The 15,354-nt window shown below is 44.3% G+C and overlaps 1 protein-coding gene across 2 annotated transcripts in view; it reads left to right on the top strand.

Moving 5' to 3' along the window:
• Positions 1-4,419: 4,419 nt before the first annotated feature.
• OSTN (osteocrin) overlaps positions 4,420-15,354 on the top strand; it is a 57,119-nt gene continuing 46,184 nt past the window's right edge. The window contains exon 1 of one of the 2 annotated variants that reach the window (XM_054639596.2): positions 4,420-4,611. In XM_054639596.2, coding sequence (XP_054495571.2) covers positions 4,597-4,611 — 15 coding nt within the window. In that variant the 5' untranslated portion in view covers positions 4,420-4,596. Of the gene's footprint in view, positions 4,612-14,484; positions 14,612-15,354 lie in introns of those variants that run through there. The other variant, XM_077183995.1, reaches the window with a different exon arrangement.

The following is a 15,354-nucleotide window of genomic DNA, read 5'->3' as shown; positions in this document are numbered from 1 at the left end:
GTGGCTCTTGTGGTCATTTCTGAAATGTTTTTAGACTGGCAGACCACATTTCAAGGTGATTTCTCCACTGACTTTGCAAGATACATACTTGGAGAGGAATGCATGAAGGGCCAGAAACAGAGTTTTTATCAGAAAGCTGAACCCTTCAATGCCCCATGCTGACTTGAGGATGGCCTTTCTAAGCATTATTTCCTGCCTGGGCCTTAGATGTAGGGTGCAGGATGCTCAGGGCTGAGTCTCAGAAGTGCTCAAAGCCAGCATTAGTGATTGCCACTGGTGTGCTCTGCCCCAGTGCCTGGGCCTGTTGTGCCTATGGCTCTTGTCCAGGCTGTCCTGACTGGCTCTGCTTGGGCTTCTCGCCACCTGGGACAGACAAGGACATCCCAAAGAGATGGCAGCATTAGTCTGTGCTCTGGAAAACATGCTGCCCATCTGAGATGCAAGTGGAACTGCCTTAAGCCACCTCAGGCAATCACTAATCACTTCTGTCACTGAGGCTCTCTTATATTTAAGACTTGGGTTACAGGCATGCTGCAGCCAGTCACTTGGGAATTACATTTTATATCAGTAGTTTGTACCATACCTTTATCTGCAGTGTGTATGTTCATGTATAGGTAACCTGATACCTAAAAATATGTCAGATTATCATCCTTATAGCTGTTGCTTGGATATTTGGTTTTTTGCTAAAAGTTGGATCCTTAATTTAAACCTGGAGTTAAGACTTGCTTTGCAGCTTAGATTGCAGGCATTAGCTTATACAGCCTTTATATTTCTTTGCTAAAGGACTAAATGGTTATGAAAAGAGGAGGACTTCAGGTAGCCCAATGAATTATATGATTGGTGAAGCTGCTGTCACAGTTCCAGCAGTGGTGGGTTTACAAATATGTGGTTTCCTAAATGCTTCTGGAGGGGCTCATTCTTTGAATATTTTGGCAAAAAAGCAATTTAAAGCTTTAAGAAGAATCAAACGAAAAATACAGTATAATATAAGCTTTAAAATGGAAATAGATTTTCTTCAATATTCTTTGACTTAAATACGAAACGAATATTTTTAGTCTCTGACTTTTCCATGTGTATTGCCATAGAAATTCAAAGATAACTTATTGGACCTGATCCAACACTTTACAGGCTCATCCCTCCTCAAAAACAAAAGAGTTTTGGTTTCTCCAAATTTTTCTGTCTTTGGAAAGAAGGAAAAAACAAGCCTTCTCAAATTAAAAAGGAACTAAGTATGACCTCTCCAGTGACAGAATGCAAATTGGGATAGATTGAAAGAAAAGAAAGACACTCAAGTAAAGGTAGTTCTTATTTTCCAGCTGATTGAGAGTGGTTAATAAAAAAGACTTCTATTATTTGTTTTTAGAAAATTTTTTTCTTTCCAAATAGCCCAGCTTATGATCACCTTATTGCTTTCATACTGGACATCTGTAGAGGCAGGTATCATGTGTGAGAAACACTGGAAAAAACTTGTTAGTTCCACATTAGATGGTACATTTGACTTGTCTGATGCTTTGGTTCCTGCCTTGACCCATAGGTGCTACTTCAGAAACAAGTAACATAAAATTGAAGCCAGAATCCATGCTCTCAAACAAATGGGATTTATAAGTGATTTTGACATGTGCTGATTATTCTGAAGGAGTATATGCATTTTTATATGCTGTGTTTTGTAAATGGAATTGCCTTTAATTTTTCTGTACAATCAGAGGCAACTCTTTATTTTGGTTTTGTTCAAGTTGGTAACAGAGAAATGAGATGAAAGGGATGAGCTGGTTTCCATGTAGATTCCTTGACTGATTCTGCTGGAAGTGTTACCTGGAGACAGGTAGAGCTATCCCTTGTTGCTGGGATGCTGGGGAGTTAAATATATGGGAAAACCCATCCTCACTTGCAGGTTCTCTAACCACACTATGTCATTCTTTGCAGCTGGGTGTATTTAACTGTGTGACTGACCACAAGGATCCTGGCTTTTCCCCCCTGAGCTTAATGGTGAAAATCCCTCACTTCCATCTCAAAACTAGATTGAAGATTTGTGGTGTTATTTGAAATGGCTGGGACTGTCCTTTGACCTGCCTATGTTGAGCCAAATCGATCTCACCCCCCTGGATCTGTTCTGGCTGTCTCAGGATGCAGGGCAGAGACAGGCCTGAGGGCAAGGCAGGTTGCAAAAGAGAAGTTACAAGGGTGTGTCTTTGGGATTTCAGGATTTTTATTCAATTCTAAGGTTTGAAATACCCCTTTAGCAATGAGAGAAGTCCAAGATGCCAACCCGTGGTGTGGCTCTGCAGCCAGAGCAGAGCACCCAGAGCTGGTCAGGAGCAGGAATTCCTTTGGTTATTCCCATCAGGGGCAGTGCATGAGCAGAAGGGGTTGTTTGCTGGGCTCTGCAGGGTTTATTGCACCCTCAGCTGACTGATGTCAGGCTCAGAGGAGCAGACACCATGTACAGTTATAAGGTCCTTGCCTCTCTGGTAATACCCATTCAGCTCGAGTCCTCTGTCCCATCCTTGTGTAATGAAAATTTCTCAGCAGGATGGTGATTTGTGCTGTGGCCCCAGGCCCTTGGGAGGAGGGGCAAAGGGGGAGGAAGAGATTTCTATATCAGCAAATACTTTGGAGGTGGATGCAGGATATTTAGGGAGCACGTGCAAGCCGCCATGTGAGCAACAGGGAACCAAAGTCTTAATGAAAGCCTTGGGCAGGAGGGTAGGGCTGGCTGCCCTGGTCGCTGGCGCTGAGCTCTGCTGCAGACGCCAGGCAGGCCCTGCTGACATAATCCTCTTAGGGAAAGAAAGAGTGGAAACCGTTTCCATTTGCTCCATGTTCTGTTGGGACACGGGCTTTGCTGTGTCTTCTACATTTCTCCCTGTCCTCTGTCTCTGAGGCACAGCAGGACATCTTAGGAAGGGAGAAGCACTACAAGTCATACCCCTCCTCAAATGGACCTGGATGGATTTGGGATGGAGAGCTATGATTAGGTCTGCCTCCGATAAATCACTTTGGGCATGGACTGGCTTTCCTTACAGCCTGCATTGATTCCTCTTCTTTACATCTCTGTACTTTTCTGCTTTATTCTTGCTGTCTGTTCTTCTCTGATGCTAAACCACATTCTTTTTCTCTTGATGTGGTTGCCTCCTTAAAGGTCTCATGTAGAGTCACTCTGCTTTCCACAAGCTGTCTTCTAAAATGTTGATTATGGTTTTCTACCTCTTGAGACTAAACAGATGCTGAGATCACTATTCCAGGATACTACATTTCTGGTACCAAAATTCCAAATCCAAGCACCTGTATTTTATTGTAGGGGAAGAAAGCTCTGATTTAGGTTTGAATTTTGCTAATCACAATCTGAAAAAAATCTTCACTTTTTTTTAAGAAGGAATTACAAAACCAGATTTGCCACCGCATCTGGAGAGCCTGAGCAGAGCTTCTCTCTAACCACTATGAAACAGACCTGGAGTGATGTTTGGTGCCTCAAAACTCTCTCAAAGGAAAGTGTATTATCCCAAACCCATGGGTAAGGGTTTGCTATCCTCAGTCTAAAAGGATGGGTCTTGGCATGTTCAGAGAGAGAATCAAACCTTTACACCCTGTTCTTGCTTCCATTCATGATTTTTATTTTGCTCTTTTAAATGTTTTTCCCTGTCTTTGACGTTTTGTAGCACTAAATTAAGAGGTTTTTACACACCTAACATCTGTGGTGCACTGTCCTCTTGCCATTCTGGGAGAAGCTGGCCTTAGTCATGTGGGTTTTGGTCTTTGCACTGGTCAGGTACAGGAGCAGCATGTTTATTTCAATATTAAGCTGTCAGCAGTTTATACCAATATATTGTAAGGAAAAAGAGGTTCCTGAACATTATTAAGTCTTTAGTTTGGGATTAGGAGGTTTTAAGACAGATTTAATTAAACAGAGCAGGGACACCTTTATGAACCTGAAGTTGGGGTTAATTCGCTCCCCCAGTGCTCTATTTCTTGATTACACAAAGATGAAACAAATTCCATGTCCTACCTGGGGAGCCCTGGAGGGGAATATGAAGTTTCATCTCCAGACAGTTCAGTGCCCTGTCAGGGAGGCCATGATTAATAACCATGGCAGGGGACTCTTAGTGCTGGAAAGAAATGAAGTGGAGCCACGTCTGACAGCGAGCCAGTGCCACACTGGGAGCTTTCATGGAGATTGTGCTGCTGGCTCAATGGACCTGATAAAAGAGGCCCTTCAGGGCTGCAGCAAGATGGGGGAAGAGGAAAGTGGGATCCAGAAGTTGTCAGGAGGTCATGATTAATGGAAGCAGAGACAGACAAATTTAAATAAGCACCTTTGTGCTTGGCATCTCTTGGACTGTGATGAGCTCCTTTTCAATGGGTCAGATGTAATTGGAGCTCACCCCAACTGCCACCACCACGGTAACCAAGCACAAACAAACCCTTCTCAAAGCTGTCTTGAGTTTCTGATGGTTTTTCACTGGATGCTTCCCACTTTTGCTTATTTCTGGCCCCCATGTCTCAGTGTTAAAGTGGCATGAGATTTGCAGAGGAGAACACTGTGACAGTCTGTGTTACACCTGCAGAGCTTTTCATCTTTAAACCTCTATTCATACAGACATGGACCTGACATTGGTGAGTTTCATGCTAGATACAAAATAAAAAATTAGGCATGAATGTATTTTGTTAGGAGAAATTAATGAATGAGATATATGGGGATATTGCAATGAGTTTTGTTCTGTAGAATCAAGTGTTTGCAGAGCTCGAAACCCAAAAGGGGCCACCTTGCCTCTGACATCATATAGCTCTGTCAGTTCTCTTAGTTCTCTCTACACTGGGGTTTTGAATGAGGTTAAAATATCCTTTTCCAAGAGGCACCTGCCCTGATTTTGAAGTACTGGAGGACAGTGTCACTGTGTGAGGGGACAGTGCCATTGTGTGGGAAATGGTTCCAGTGTTTAACTGCTGGTGTTATTTGAAGTCTTCCCCTTCTTTCTATTGTGAGTAGTGGCTTCCAACTATTGAATGAAAGATCCTGTGTGTACCTGGAACTGGAAACATGTTCAGATGTGGCTGTTGGTCTCATGCTACTCTTCTCTTTTGCTGGACTGAACAGACAAAAAAGATGTTTCTCAGTCCAAATACACCACAAGTGTTGGACAAGACCAGGGAAAAGCTGGTTCCCTGTTCTGTAGTTTCAGTCCTCTATCTGAAATGTACAGCTATCAGCTCTCTTTAATTAAAAAAATAGCTTCAAGTCCTTAAATTTTTTGTGTGAACTGAAAACAATCAAATGGTGAACCTGCAAACCATGTTCCTGTGTCCTTTGCAGTTACGTTCTCATTTCTTATTCCAAGCATCTGTATGAATTTGATGGGAGTTTCTGCTGTGGGCAATCACAGCTGAACACTGAGCCAAGGATACAAGTGAAGTCCAGACATTTAAAATGTTATTTCAGAAGTCCTGTATAGTTAATGCACTAAAAGCCTAACAATCTTTTTATTTTTTTTTTTTTTTCAGTCAGGCTACTTCATACACACAGTATTTGGAGAAAATTTAAAGCAGGAAACAGTCAGGATTTGGCCGTGTCTGGTATTCTGAATGCATCTTGGTACAGACTTGATTTTCTCACTGGGTCTTTTAAAGTTGTTTTGTACTGTTTCTGGAATGCCAAACAACGATGTTGTAGCACTGTGGACATGCAGATCTGGACTCGGGCCCTGCAGACAGTTAAGGAAGGGCAATAATGCCACCTTATGTCCTGATTTGTCACTGCCGAGCCAAGTACTTGGTTCCAGTCAAACACATTCTGAGCAAGGAATGCTGTGTGCTGAGACACCCCTGCTTTCTGGAGTTATTGCCACTGGGCCAGACAGAATCTGAAATGACTGCTGTTTTGGAAGAGAATTGGCTCCTATTTCACATGAGTTTGGGAGCATGAAAGTGTGGAGAAAATAAAGACAATTTAGCCCCAAAGTGCTAACATCAAAACCTCTGAACATAATGCTGCAAGGTTTCAAACCTATAAATATTTACATGAAATGCTTCCCGAGTTTTTAATTTACTAATAATTTAAAAGATTTTGATGATAAATGACACTAAAAGTGGAGCTGCATTGGAAATAGACATTTCCAGGCAGTAGGCTTCTATTTGCTTTTGACTGTTGCATGTTTTCTACAAAAATTTGAATTTTTTAGAAAATATAATTATCTGAAACTTAGCAGGACTGTATTATAAAAGTAGTTCCAGTAGTAGAAGCTAATTGAGCATCGATATGGCCAGATTCAAAATTAACATTTAATAAGGGTCTCTGATTATTTGTTTGTAGTCCCAGTCATTTGGAGATGGAAAAGTGTGGTTTGAAAATTAAAGAATACAGTGTTTTCACTGAGTTTCTAGTTGAGGATGATGTGGAGGGCAATCTGCTGGAAAACCATTACTATTTTCCTCACATGAAGGGAACATAGTTCTGCCAAGGGGGTGTTGCTGAAGTCATTGGCACTTACTGAAATAGGCAGAATTGAATATGATACTCTCAGAAAATAGGTGGGCAGATAAAGCTCCTTCAGGTATAAAGCAAGACTATTCTTCCCAATAAAGACTTTCTGCCCTTTGGTACAAATGTTTTCTCCATGTTATTAATTTTCTGTTGGGAAGTTGTTATGCTGCTCCAAACATGGGCCCAGTCAGGGAGTAAACAGGTTTAGAACATAATGCAATAAGCCAGTAGAAGTGCAAAGAGCCTAATGCTTAGGGGTGCCAGAAGGCCATAGGTACAATTTTGCATGCACGGGGCTTGCAGAAAGTCTGAATTTGATAAAATTCTGTAAAAGTGTTGAGAGCAGGCATGTGATCACACTGGGTCATGGCAGAGGAACTTCTGCAAGGGTTGGTGACCTTCAGAAAGGAAAGGTGTTTCCTGTAAGGCAACAAGTTCAGTCTCACACGGGAACAGGTGTGTGCTTGCTGCACATGTTGACACACCTTTAGGAATTTGCCACTGTAGATCTTATTAAAAATAACTTGGTGAACTCACAGCTTTAGTGATCAAGTGAATGTTGTTGCATGGGTCAGCTGAATGCCTCAAATGATTCTCTGGCATCAAGAATTTATACAGCACCCTTAATTCAGCAGAACTTCAGAGCAACCAGAGCTGTACTTCCAGTTATGGGTGCCTGCTCTTCTTTCTCTCTTCCTGTTTTCTGTGGCCAGCATGCACCATATCCCACAGCCCATATGGTCCTTTTCTGCAGAAATGGGCATGCAATGAGTATTTAATTTCTCTCAGCCAAAGGAAAAAACCCCAAAAAGCAGCCACAACCCAGGTTTTGATCTTCCTGTTACTACAGCATGGATTTGTTTTCCTTCATACACGGATCGCGTGGTGGGGGGTTGCCGTTGTCTAAGCAACTTCTTTGGGATGGAATCTTTCAGAAAGAAAGGAAAAGAATCCACTTACTCTCCTGCTTTTGTAATCTCATTCCAGGGTTTTGGCATCATCTCCCTGTGTATCTGTTGTGCAGATTAGAGAACATTTTACTCTGCCTTTGCTATCTTTATGCCCTTATGGGTTCCTTTGTAGGTAACACCTCCTCCTTGGATCAAGTTCATTTCATTTGCTTTCCTCCTGAACCCTTATCTCCTTGGTTAAATAGAGTGCTGAAATATTTGGCAGACTTTGAGCATCTTTAATTATCATTAGCAAATTGTTGAGAACACAGCAGACAATTGACAGTCTGGTCTTCAGAGTGCCATTAAAAGAGTTTAGAAAAGACTGTTTGTGTGCGTTGTACAAATTTGTTTGTTTTCCAGCCCTGAGAGTATAATGGAAATGTCCCAGCCAGACTTAGCTGTTGCTGTGGCACCAGTCAAAGCCTGGGACATAGGAGTGAGGCATCGTTGTTCTGGGTTACCCAGGACCTCTGGGTTACTGAGCAGAAGGCTTGCAGGGCAAAATGAAATTTCAGTGCAGACTGACTGCCCTGCCCATCCTCAGCTTGCTGGGCCATGTCTTCATACATGGCATTTGCAGGTGGATTATGATGCCACTTGTATATAATGACATCACTTAATTATATAAATTATTACTGTAAAAGGTGAATATCTCAAGTAGATAAATGTATAGAAAATACCAGTAAAAATGCTTTAGTTAAGAATAAAACAGAAAACAGAAAAAAATTACAGTCTCTAACGTTGTCAAGTGAAGTTTGAGTTGGAGGTAACGAGTGCTCAGCCTGTTCTCTGATGTGCAGGAGGTTAGGACTGTTTAAGTGTTTATTTTGTCTAACATAAAAAAGAATTCTCATTTTACATATGCAAGAATTCCTCTAAACTTTTGTTGTCACTAATGCCTTATGCTTGAGGAGTTTCCCAGGATAAACCTCTCCAGCACCAGAGTGTGTAGAGAGAATCCTTCATCCTTGTGGTGAAACAAAGGTCAGAAGGATGAGGCCAGAGGTCTTCTGGCTCAGTTTAAATTACTGTAGAAAGCTTTCTTGGTTATGTGTGTCCAACAGGAGAGATGCTGGAAACAGCCTTCACACTTTGCAGAAATTCATCTGGCTTTTCCCTTTTTGTTACCAATGTGTTTCTCACAATGAATTTGTCACTTCATTTTTGCAGTCACACATGAGTTTGAAATATTGAAGTGGAGCTTAACAAAATGTCTTAGATTTCTCACTTTCATCAAAATTCTGAGTGGTTGTATTTCAAATCAGTGATACTTTCTCTCAGGTTTCCTTGGCAATATGCAGACCTCTAGGAAACACTTACAAATGTGCCAACTTCAAGCTTCTCAAGAAATCTGGTGGTTTGATATGATTTCTCACACTGTTTTGCTGACAGATTCACAGTTATCATGGTTGTGTGGATATCACTGTCCAAGCTCTGCACAGGTGGATATTGTAGTGTAAGGTGGAATTAGGGGGTGTCTGGAGAGGGTTTCCAGCTGCTCTGTTTTGCTCAGCTGAGCTGCCCAGTACGTGTTACCACAGCTCATCCTATGAGACAGCTTGGAAATGCAGGAGAGATGGTTCTGATTTCCCCACCTGTGGAGTGTTAAGCACTATTTTTAACAGAGAAGAGCTGAGAATTTTGCAGGCCCTGCAAACCACCAAGTGATCAGGTCCATCACTGCCTGATTTTCCAATTAACTCCTGAAAGACATTCTGTGTTAGAGATTGGAGTCTCCTTGCCAAAAGATGTAGGGGCTAAAGTTGGACTTGTGTTCAAGGGAAGACTGGAAAAGTGCAGAAAGGAGAAATCCAGCCAGGGTTACCAACCACTGAAAATGCCCCTCTGACTTGAGAAGTTCCTGGGCTGAAAATACTTGCAGAGTGGAGGAATTTAAGGGAGAAATATCATACATCTGTGAGCTTTGTCAGCTACTGAGGCCATTTTGGAGGCTGCTTATTTAGAGAGGGGCTCACTCTGGTCCAATGCAGCAAATGCTCTTTCTGTATAAAACTTCTATTAACATGATTTTCTCCTAGCCTTATATTCCAGTCTTAGTGAGTACTGAATTCTCAGATAATTTGGGTATGAATTATTTCCATCCAGAGCTGAGAGATGGAACACTTTGAAGCTGCAGACCACTGGGCACAGAAGGGAATCTAGATTTCTTGCAAAGATTATACTTCCTTTAAAAGTACTGTACTGCTGCAGAAAATAAAGCTTATACTTAGTGTTCCATGAGTTTTTCCCCCTTTCCTGTGTAGCTAGTGTGCTTTGGGCTCCAAGGGAAGTCCCTGTGTGAATGCTACAGAATAGGTTGACAAAGTTGCTGTCTGCAGCTCTGTGTGGCAGAAGGGCAGCAGGTAACAAATGCTGAGCATCCCTTTTATCCACTTTTCCAGCCTGATATTAGTTATTCCACTGTTAAACCAGATTTGAGTAGGATGTGTGAGTAGCTATTGCAGTGGCAGAGATGAGGGCACGTTTTCCCTCTGCTGACCTGCTGTGCAGGCAGGGACTCCAGCTGAAGATCTGAGCAGCTGCTGGTCTGTGTGTGCTTGCTGTCCCCTTGGAAACCACACTAAGGGATGGTAGAGTGGCTTGATGAGACAATAACAACACCGGTTAAAATATTCTGAGTTTTCAGTCATGTTATGGTTGACTTAGGCAGAGAAACTGTAACTGTCAAAGTAAGCTTCAGAGATGGGAAGAAGCTCAACCCAAACAGGTTGAGAAGTGAGTCTTTGTCCCTTCCTGCAGGTCTTTAGCCCCATTGCTGCAGCATGTTTTTGCCTACACCCTGGTGGAGTTTTTGCCTACACCCAGTGTCTCTTTTCACATGGCACTGCACGTGATGCAGTTCTTTGGTTCTTCCTCCTTTTGACCCCCTAATCAATTTTTTCCACTTTCATTTGGAAAGAAACAAAAGGTTTGGTGGGGAGAGAGAAGCAATTTCCTTTTAATTGCTTGTTTGTCCTTGTCTGTTCTCCCATCTTTTCAGATTTCTCAGAGCAGGGTTGGGAGTGTTTTGTCTCTCTTATTTTCTCTGGTACCGATGGAGAAGAATGACATTTTCTGCTTGGATAGAAACCAATCACTTCCCCAGACCCCCTTGAAAAACCTTAATTTGTTCAACTAGTCAGTATTCCATCTTCGTTAAGAAGTCCCAGACTGGAATTTGGATTTAATCCTTTGACTCACATTTTTCCTTCTCTCCTTTGCCTTCCACATTCCCACTACTTTCCAAAGTACTTTCCTCACCACATTTTTTGATTGCTGTGCACTCAAGTTACCCTTAGCTCAGGAGGGAAAAGGACAGAAAAATACTCCCAAAACAAAAGCAAATAAAAAAGCCCCTCACCAAAGTAAATAAATAAGTAGACAGAAAACAGGCTGCTAGTTCATTTTCTTCTGCCTTTCCCTTAAGGCATGAGGTAATGCCAAACTATTCAGTGTGTGATGCAACTGCCTGATGGACATTCAGCGAATCCCAGCAGTGGCAAAAACAGTTTACCCAAGTGCAAGTTGGCAGTGAGACCAAGTTCTCCAACAAGAGACTATTTAAAGCCACAATGTGATGCATTTTTAACATTTTTATCCAGCACAGGATTTAATTGCTCACTGACAAACCACCTAGACATTTGTGCCTGGGTGTTTGTGACTGGAATTGTTTGCTGTCTGTGGATTGTTTCAGAGCTGTTCAGGCATCAGCTGCAAGACTGATGCCGGAATGAGAATTTGTTCCCTTAGCACTTGCTGCCTGAGATGGATCAGGAAGGGTTTTTATGCTCTGGTCATGTCTGGCCTCTTCAATTTTTCTGCAGTTATTTCTTCCCAGCAACCTTTACCTTTCTGCCAGCTTGCACACCAAGGGTGGGGGTGGATGGCATAGGAAGGTGTCCTTGGCTGATACCTGTGGCAGGGAGAGGTTAAGTGTGTTGCTGAAGGATGTGGGGGTATCTATGGTGTGTGGAATGAGGAATAGCCACAGCTCCTGCCTCAGGGCCACCAGGATGCCTGGCTGTGCGGGTGAGCTTTGCATCAGGGGCTCAGCTGGCCTGGCAGAGCTCTACAGCTCTCCCTCAGGCTGTGCCTCTATGGATTATGCTGCTAACACAGCCACTGTAGGCATTTGACCACAGCTCCTCTATATGCATACACCTTGGTATTCCAAGCCTTAAAGCAGTGTCACTTTATACAAGAAATGTGTTACATACACTCCCCATCAATGGAAAACTCAATCATTTGTGATCTTCAATCATTTGTGCATTTCTGTCTTTAATGCTCATCTGGTTCTTGAGTTGATTTAACCTTATCAATTAAAACCCACTAAGAAGTTTTAATTTAAAAGTGCCTAAAAAATGCGTTGCATCAAAGTCAACTCATTGTCATATGGCACTCACAGGATTCACAAACTCTCCTGAGTTGTGGCCTTGTCTGCTGAATGTTTTCTTATTTTTTCCTTTTTTTTTGACATCTTTGGATGGAAGTAGCCTTGTGTAAGCCAGTGAAGGGTGCTGGAGTTGCCCACACAGCCCAGCAGCTTCATTTCATTAGAGCTACCCAGGCAGTTGAACCCTAGCAGTATCCTTTCAGAGCTGTCAGCAGTGAGCTGCTATTTTCTGAAATGAAAGCTGCAGAGTAAGCCATTTGTTTATCCATGTGGGCTGTGGGAATCACTGTGTTTTCTGAGGTCTCAGTTTCCCCTCTTGCTGAGGGGCAGCAGTGATGGTTGTGTCCTCCTTTGTGAAGCACTCAAAGGAGTTCTGATCCTGCTGATCCTGGGCTCCCTGCAGGCAGGCACTGCCAGCTCCTAGGAGCTTGCTGCAGGTATTGATCATCTGAATATGTGGGAGACAGGAGGAGTAATTCCAGAAAGTAATTCCAGAAATTCCCACTCCCAGTAGCCTCCCTCCCATCACAGCACAACTTTGGGTATGCTTTGCTTAAGTATTAATTAACAAATGAGCCAATGCAGAAGCACTTAAATGATTGGTCTGGTTGGTTTGTTGAATCCCTTGGCCCTCCTAGGCTTTCTTATTCTTATTTTTTCCTTTTTTTTTACCTTTTCAATCAAGGCAAGCTGTTAAATGTGGTGACTGTGTTGACATTGCACACTATAGAGCCACCAGCTCCTGAGTTGGATCCTTTTGCTGCCCTTGCATGGGAAGTCACTGCAGAAACACTTTGCTGGGACATTGCACTTGATGCCATCCCACTGCATGGCAGGAGTCCAGGCCAGCACCCAGGAGTGAGTCCATGTATGAGATTAGTTTAATCCTCTCTCAGAATCCTGTGATGGGGAAGGGAAGGACAATGACCCAGTACCAGCATTTATTTTGTCCACAGGTTCAGCTTGAATAGGGAGGAGAAGGTGGTGGTGGTGAGGAAAGGAGAGGAAAAAAACCTTCCTGGAGTTCATTTGGTCTGGAGAGGTGCCAAGCCTGGGGGGGTGACTCACAAATGGGGAGTAAAGAAAAGGAGGGAAAGAAGAGTGGAATGATGATTAGAAATCACAAATGAAAGAATCTTGAAGAGGGGGGTGAAGAAAAAAAAACCAACAAAAAAAAACTTCTCTGCTTCTCTGAATATGTGTAGGGAGGAAAAAAAAATTCCTTGCCTTTTCTAAGAGTCCTATTCATTAGTAAATGCACTTGCCCTGCTGCCAGGGGAAGAGGAGCTCTCTGAGCAACCTCCTTGGGAGGCACCTACTGGCTCAGCCTCGGTGAGAGAAAAATGCTGTGTCTGCTGAAGTTTCTCCTGCGTTCATGTTTCTTACAGGGCTCTTTGGTCTCTTATCTCCCACTCCAACCTCTCATCACCATGCATACATCTCTAGGCACCCCAGAGATCACTAAGGACAGCCCCTGCAATCTCCTTTGCACTGTGGAATCACAGGGGATTCTCTCTCCTGCCTCACCCCTCTGTATTGCTGCCAGTGTGGAGCTATTGCACACAGACCAGATGTGAAATCACCTGAAGGTACCATCCAAATGTAGGTGGGACTTCACATCCTGGATGCCTGGGTCGTTTGAATAACCCTCCCCCTGTGGTGTGTGCCTGGCCACGCTCAGCTGAGCTGCCCAGTGGGACAGGGACAGGCTGGGCTGGTGCCCCATGGCTCTGCCTCAGATATCTGAGCTCTTCCTTCTTCTGCAGAACCCCGGGATGTGAGCAAGCATCAAGGAAATAGGCAGAGGTGCCCCTGGGGGGAAGCAGTGGGGTGTGGGTGGAATCTGCAGCAGATTTTGGAGGCAGTTTAGGGGCTGCTTTACAAAGGGGCTGTTTGTGGCTCTGCCTCTGCCACAGGAGCCTGTTTGAGGGCCAGGAGACATCTGCTCCAGTCTTGACTTTCTTATGGAGCTATTTGATGTGCATTTTACTCATGTTTCTGTTTTGCAGGACAGCTAAGGAATGTTCTGTACACAAGCCTCCATGTACACCATGTGTAGTATTCTGGACTTTATTTTTCCTCTTTTCCATATCCTTCCAGCCATTTCTAGTCCTTTTAAAATACAAGAGCATTATGTATATCCTGCTCCCTCCTTTACGCAAAAACCAGCTTTTAGATGGACCGGCTTTCCCTGCCACTAGGAACACGGGCCGGCCGGGCCGCGTCCGTCTGTCCGTGCGCACGGAGCCCCTGCCGGGCCGCGTCCGTCTGTCCGTGCGCACGGAGCGCCGGCCGGGCCACGTCCGTCTGTCCGTGCGCACGGAGCGCCGGCCGGGCCGCGTCCGTCTGTCCGTGCGCACGGAGCGCCGGCCGGGCCGTGTCCGTCTGTCCGTGCGCACGGAGCGCCGGCCGGGCCGTGTCCGTCTGTCCGTGCGCACAGAGCCCCGGCCGGGCCGCGTCCGTCTGTCCGTGCGCACAGAGCCCCTGCCGGGCCGTGTCCGTCTGTCCGTGCGCACAGAGCCCCTGCCGGGCCGCGTCCGTCTGTCCGTGCGCACAGAGCCCCATCTCGCGGCGCGGCGTGCGCGGGACACGCGGAGCGGAGCGCGGCCGGGCATGGCCGGGAGCCGGGGCCTTTCGGGGCCAGCGTTTTTGTCTTACGGGGCCTCAGGGGGGAATGATCCAGCCTGGCAGCCCTGGGGAAAGAGCTCCCTCCTCCAGCGAGCGGCTCCGGGGGCATGGAGTCTTTTTCACGGCGTCTGAACCCTCCCCGGCTTTATCCTGTTTTTCCCAGTAAGATACACAGTTTTCTTTGAAAGCATTTTGTGAGTAAAGATAGAAATGAATAGAAAATATATTATCTTAAAAAACTACTGGATAAAGGTAAAATACATCCTATTCCCTGGTCTGGAACCGCAGGGGAGCGCAGATCTCTATATGTGTTATGTGTGTATGGTTATTTTATTTTCTTTAAACCAGATGTAATGTTTAGACTGGAATTCAAATCCGGATCTGAATTTCCTCACGGATCAGGTTTCTTTTGTTCTGGGACCCCATTTTAATTTGTGGCCAGCTAGAGAGGCAGAAACACATGTTTCCTGGAAGCAGCCTGTGTGATGCTGGATCATTAGGTATCAAGGGAAAGGACTGAAATGCCACATGTGAGTGCTGAGCAGGTACAGTTACAGTCGTGGAAAGCCTGTACTTTTTTATGAGTGCTGCAAAGAGTAATTGTTTAATCTAGTAGGGCAGAATAAGTGTATTTGGAAACTGGAAATGTAATTGATGAAGTCCCTGTTCCTGTGGTTCTCACCTCAGTGTGCCATCAGTCAAACATACTGCAAGCATTAATTTTTGCCTGTTCTTTTAAATTACTTTTGACTACTTTCTAACTCATCACCTGGGCTCCCTGAGGGTCTCAGAGCTGTGGGATAAGGTTTAGTGGGAGAGCTGTCTGATGGAAGAGAGAAGACTCCCCCAGCCCCTGCCACTCTCCCTTGCTGTGCTCCTTCTGGTGCCTGCTCTTCACTGGCAGC

This window comes from Agelaius phoeniceus, chromosome 10, assembly GCF_051311805.1.
Source record: "Agelaius phoeniceus isolate bAgePho1 chromosome 10, bAgePho1.hap1, whole genome shotgun sequence".
Classification (NCBI taxonomy): Eukaryota; Metazoa; Chordata; class Aves; order Passeriformes; family Icteridae; genus Agelaius; species Agelaius phoeniceus.
Note: the sequence above shows the minus strand (reverse complement) of the source record. Positions and strands in the feature narration are given on the sequence as shown.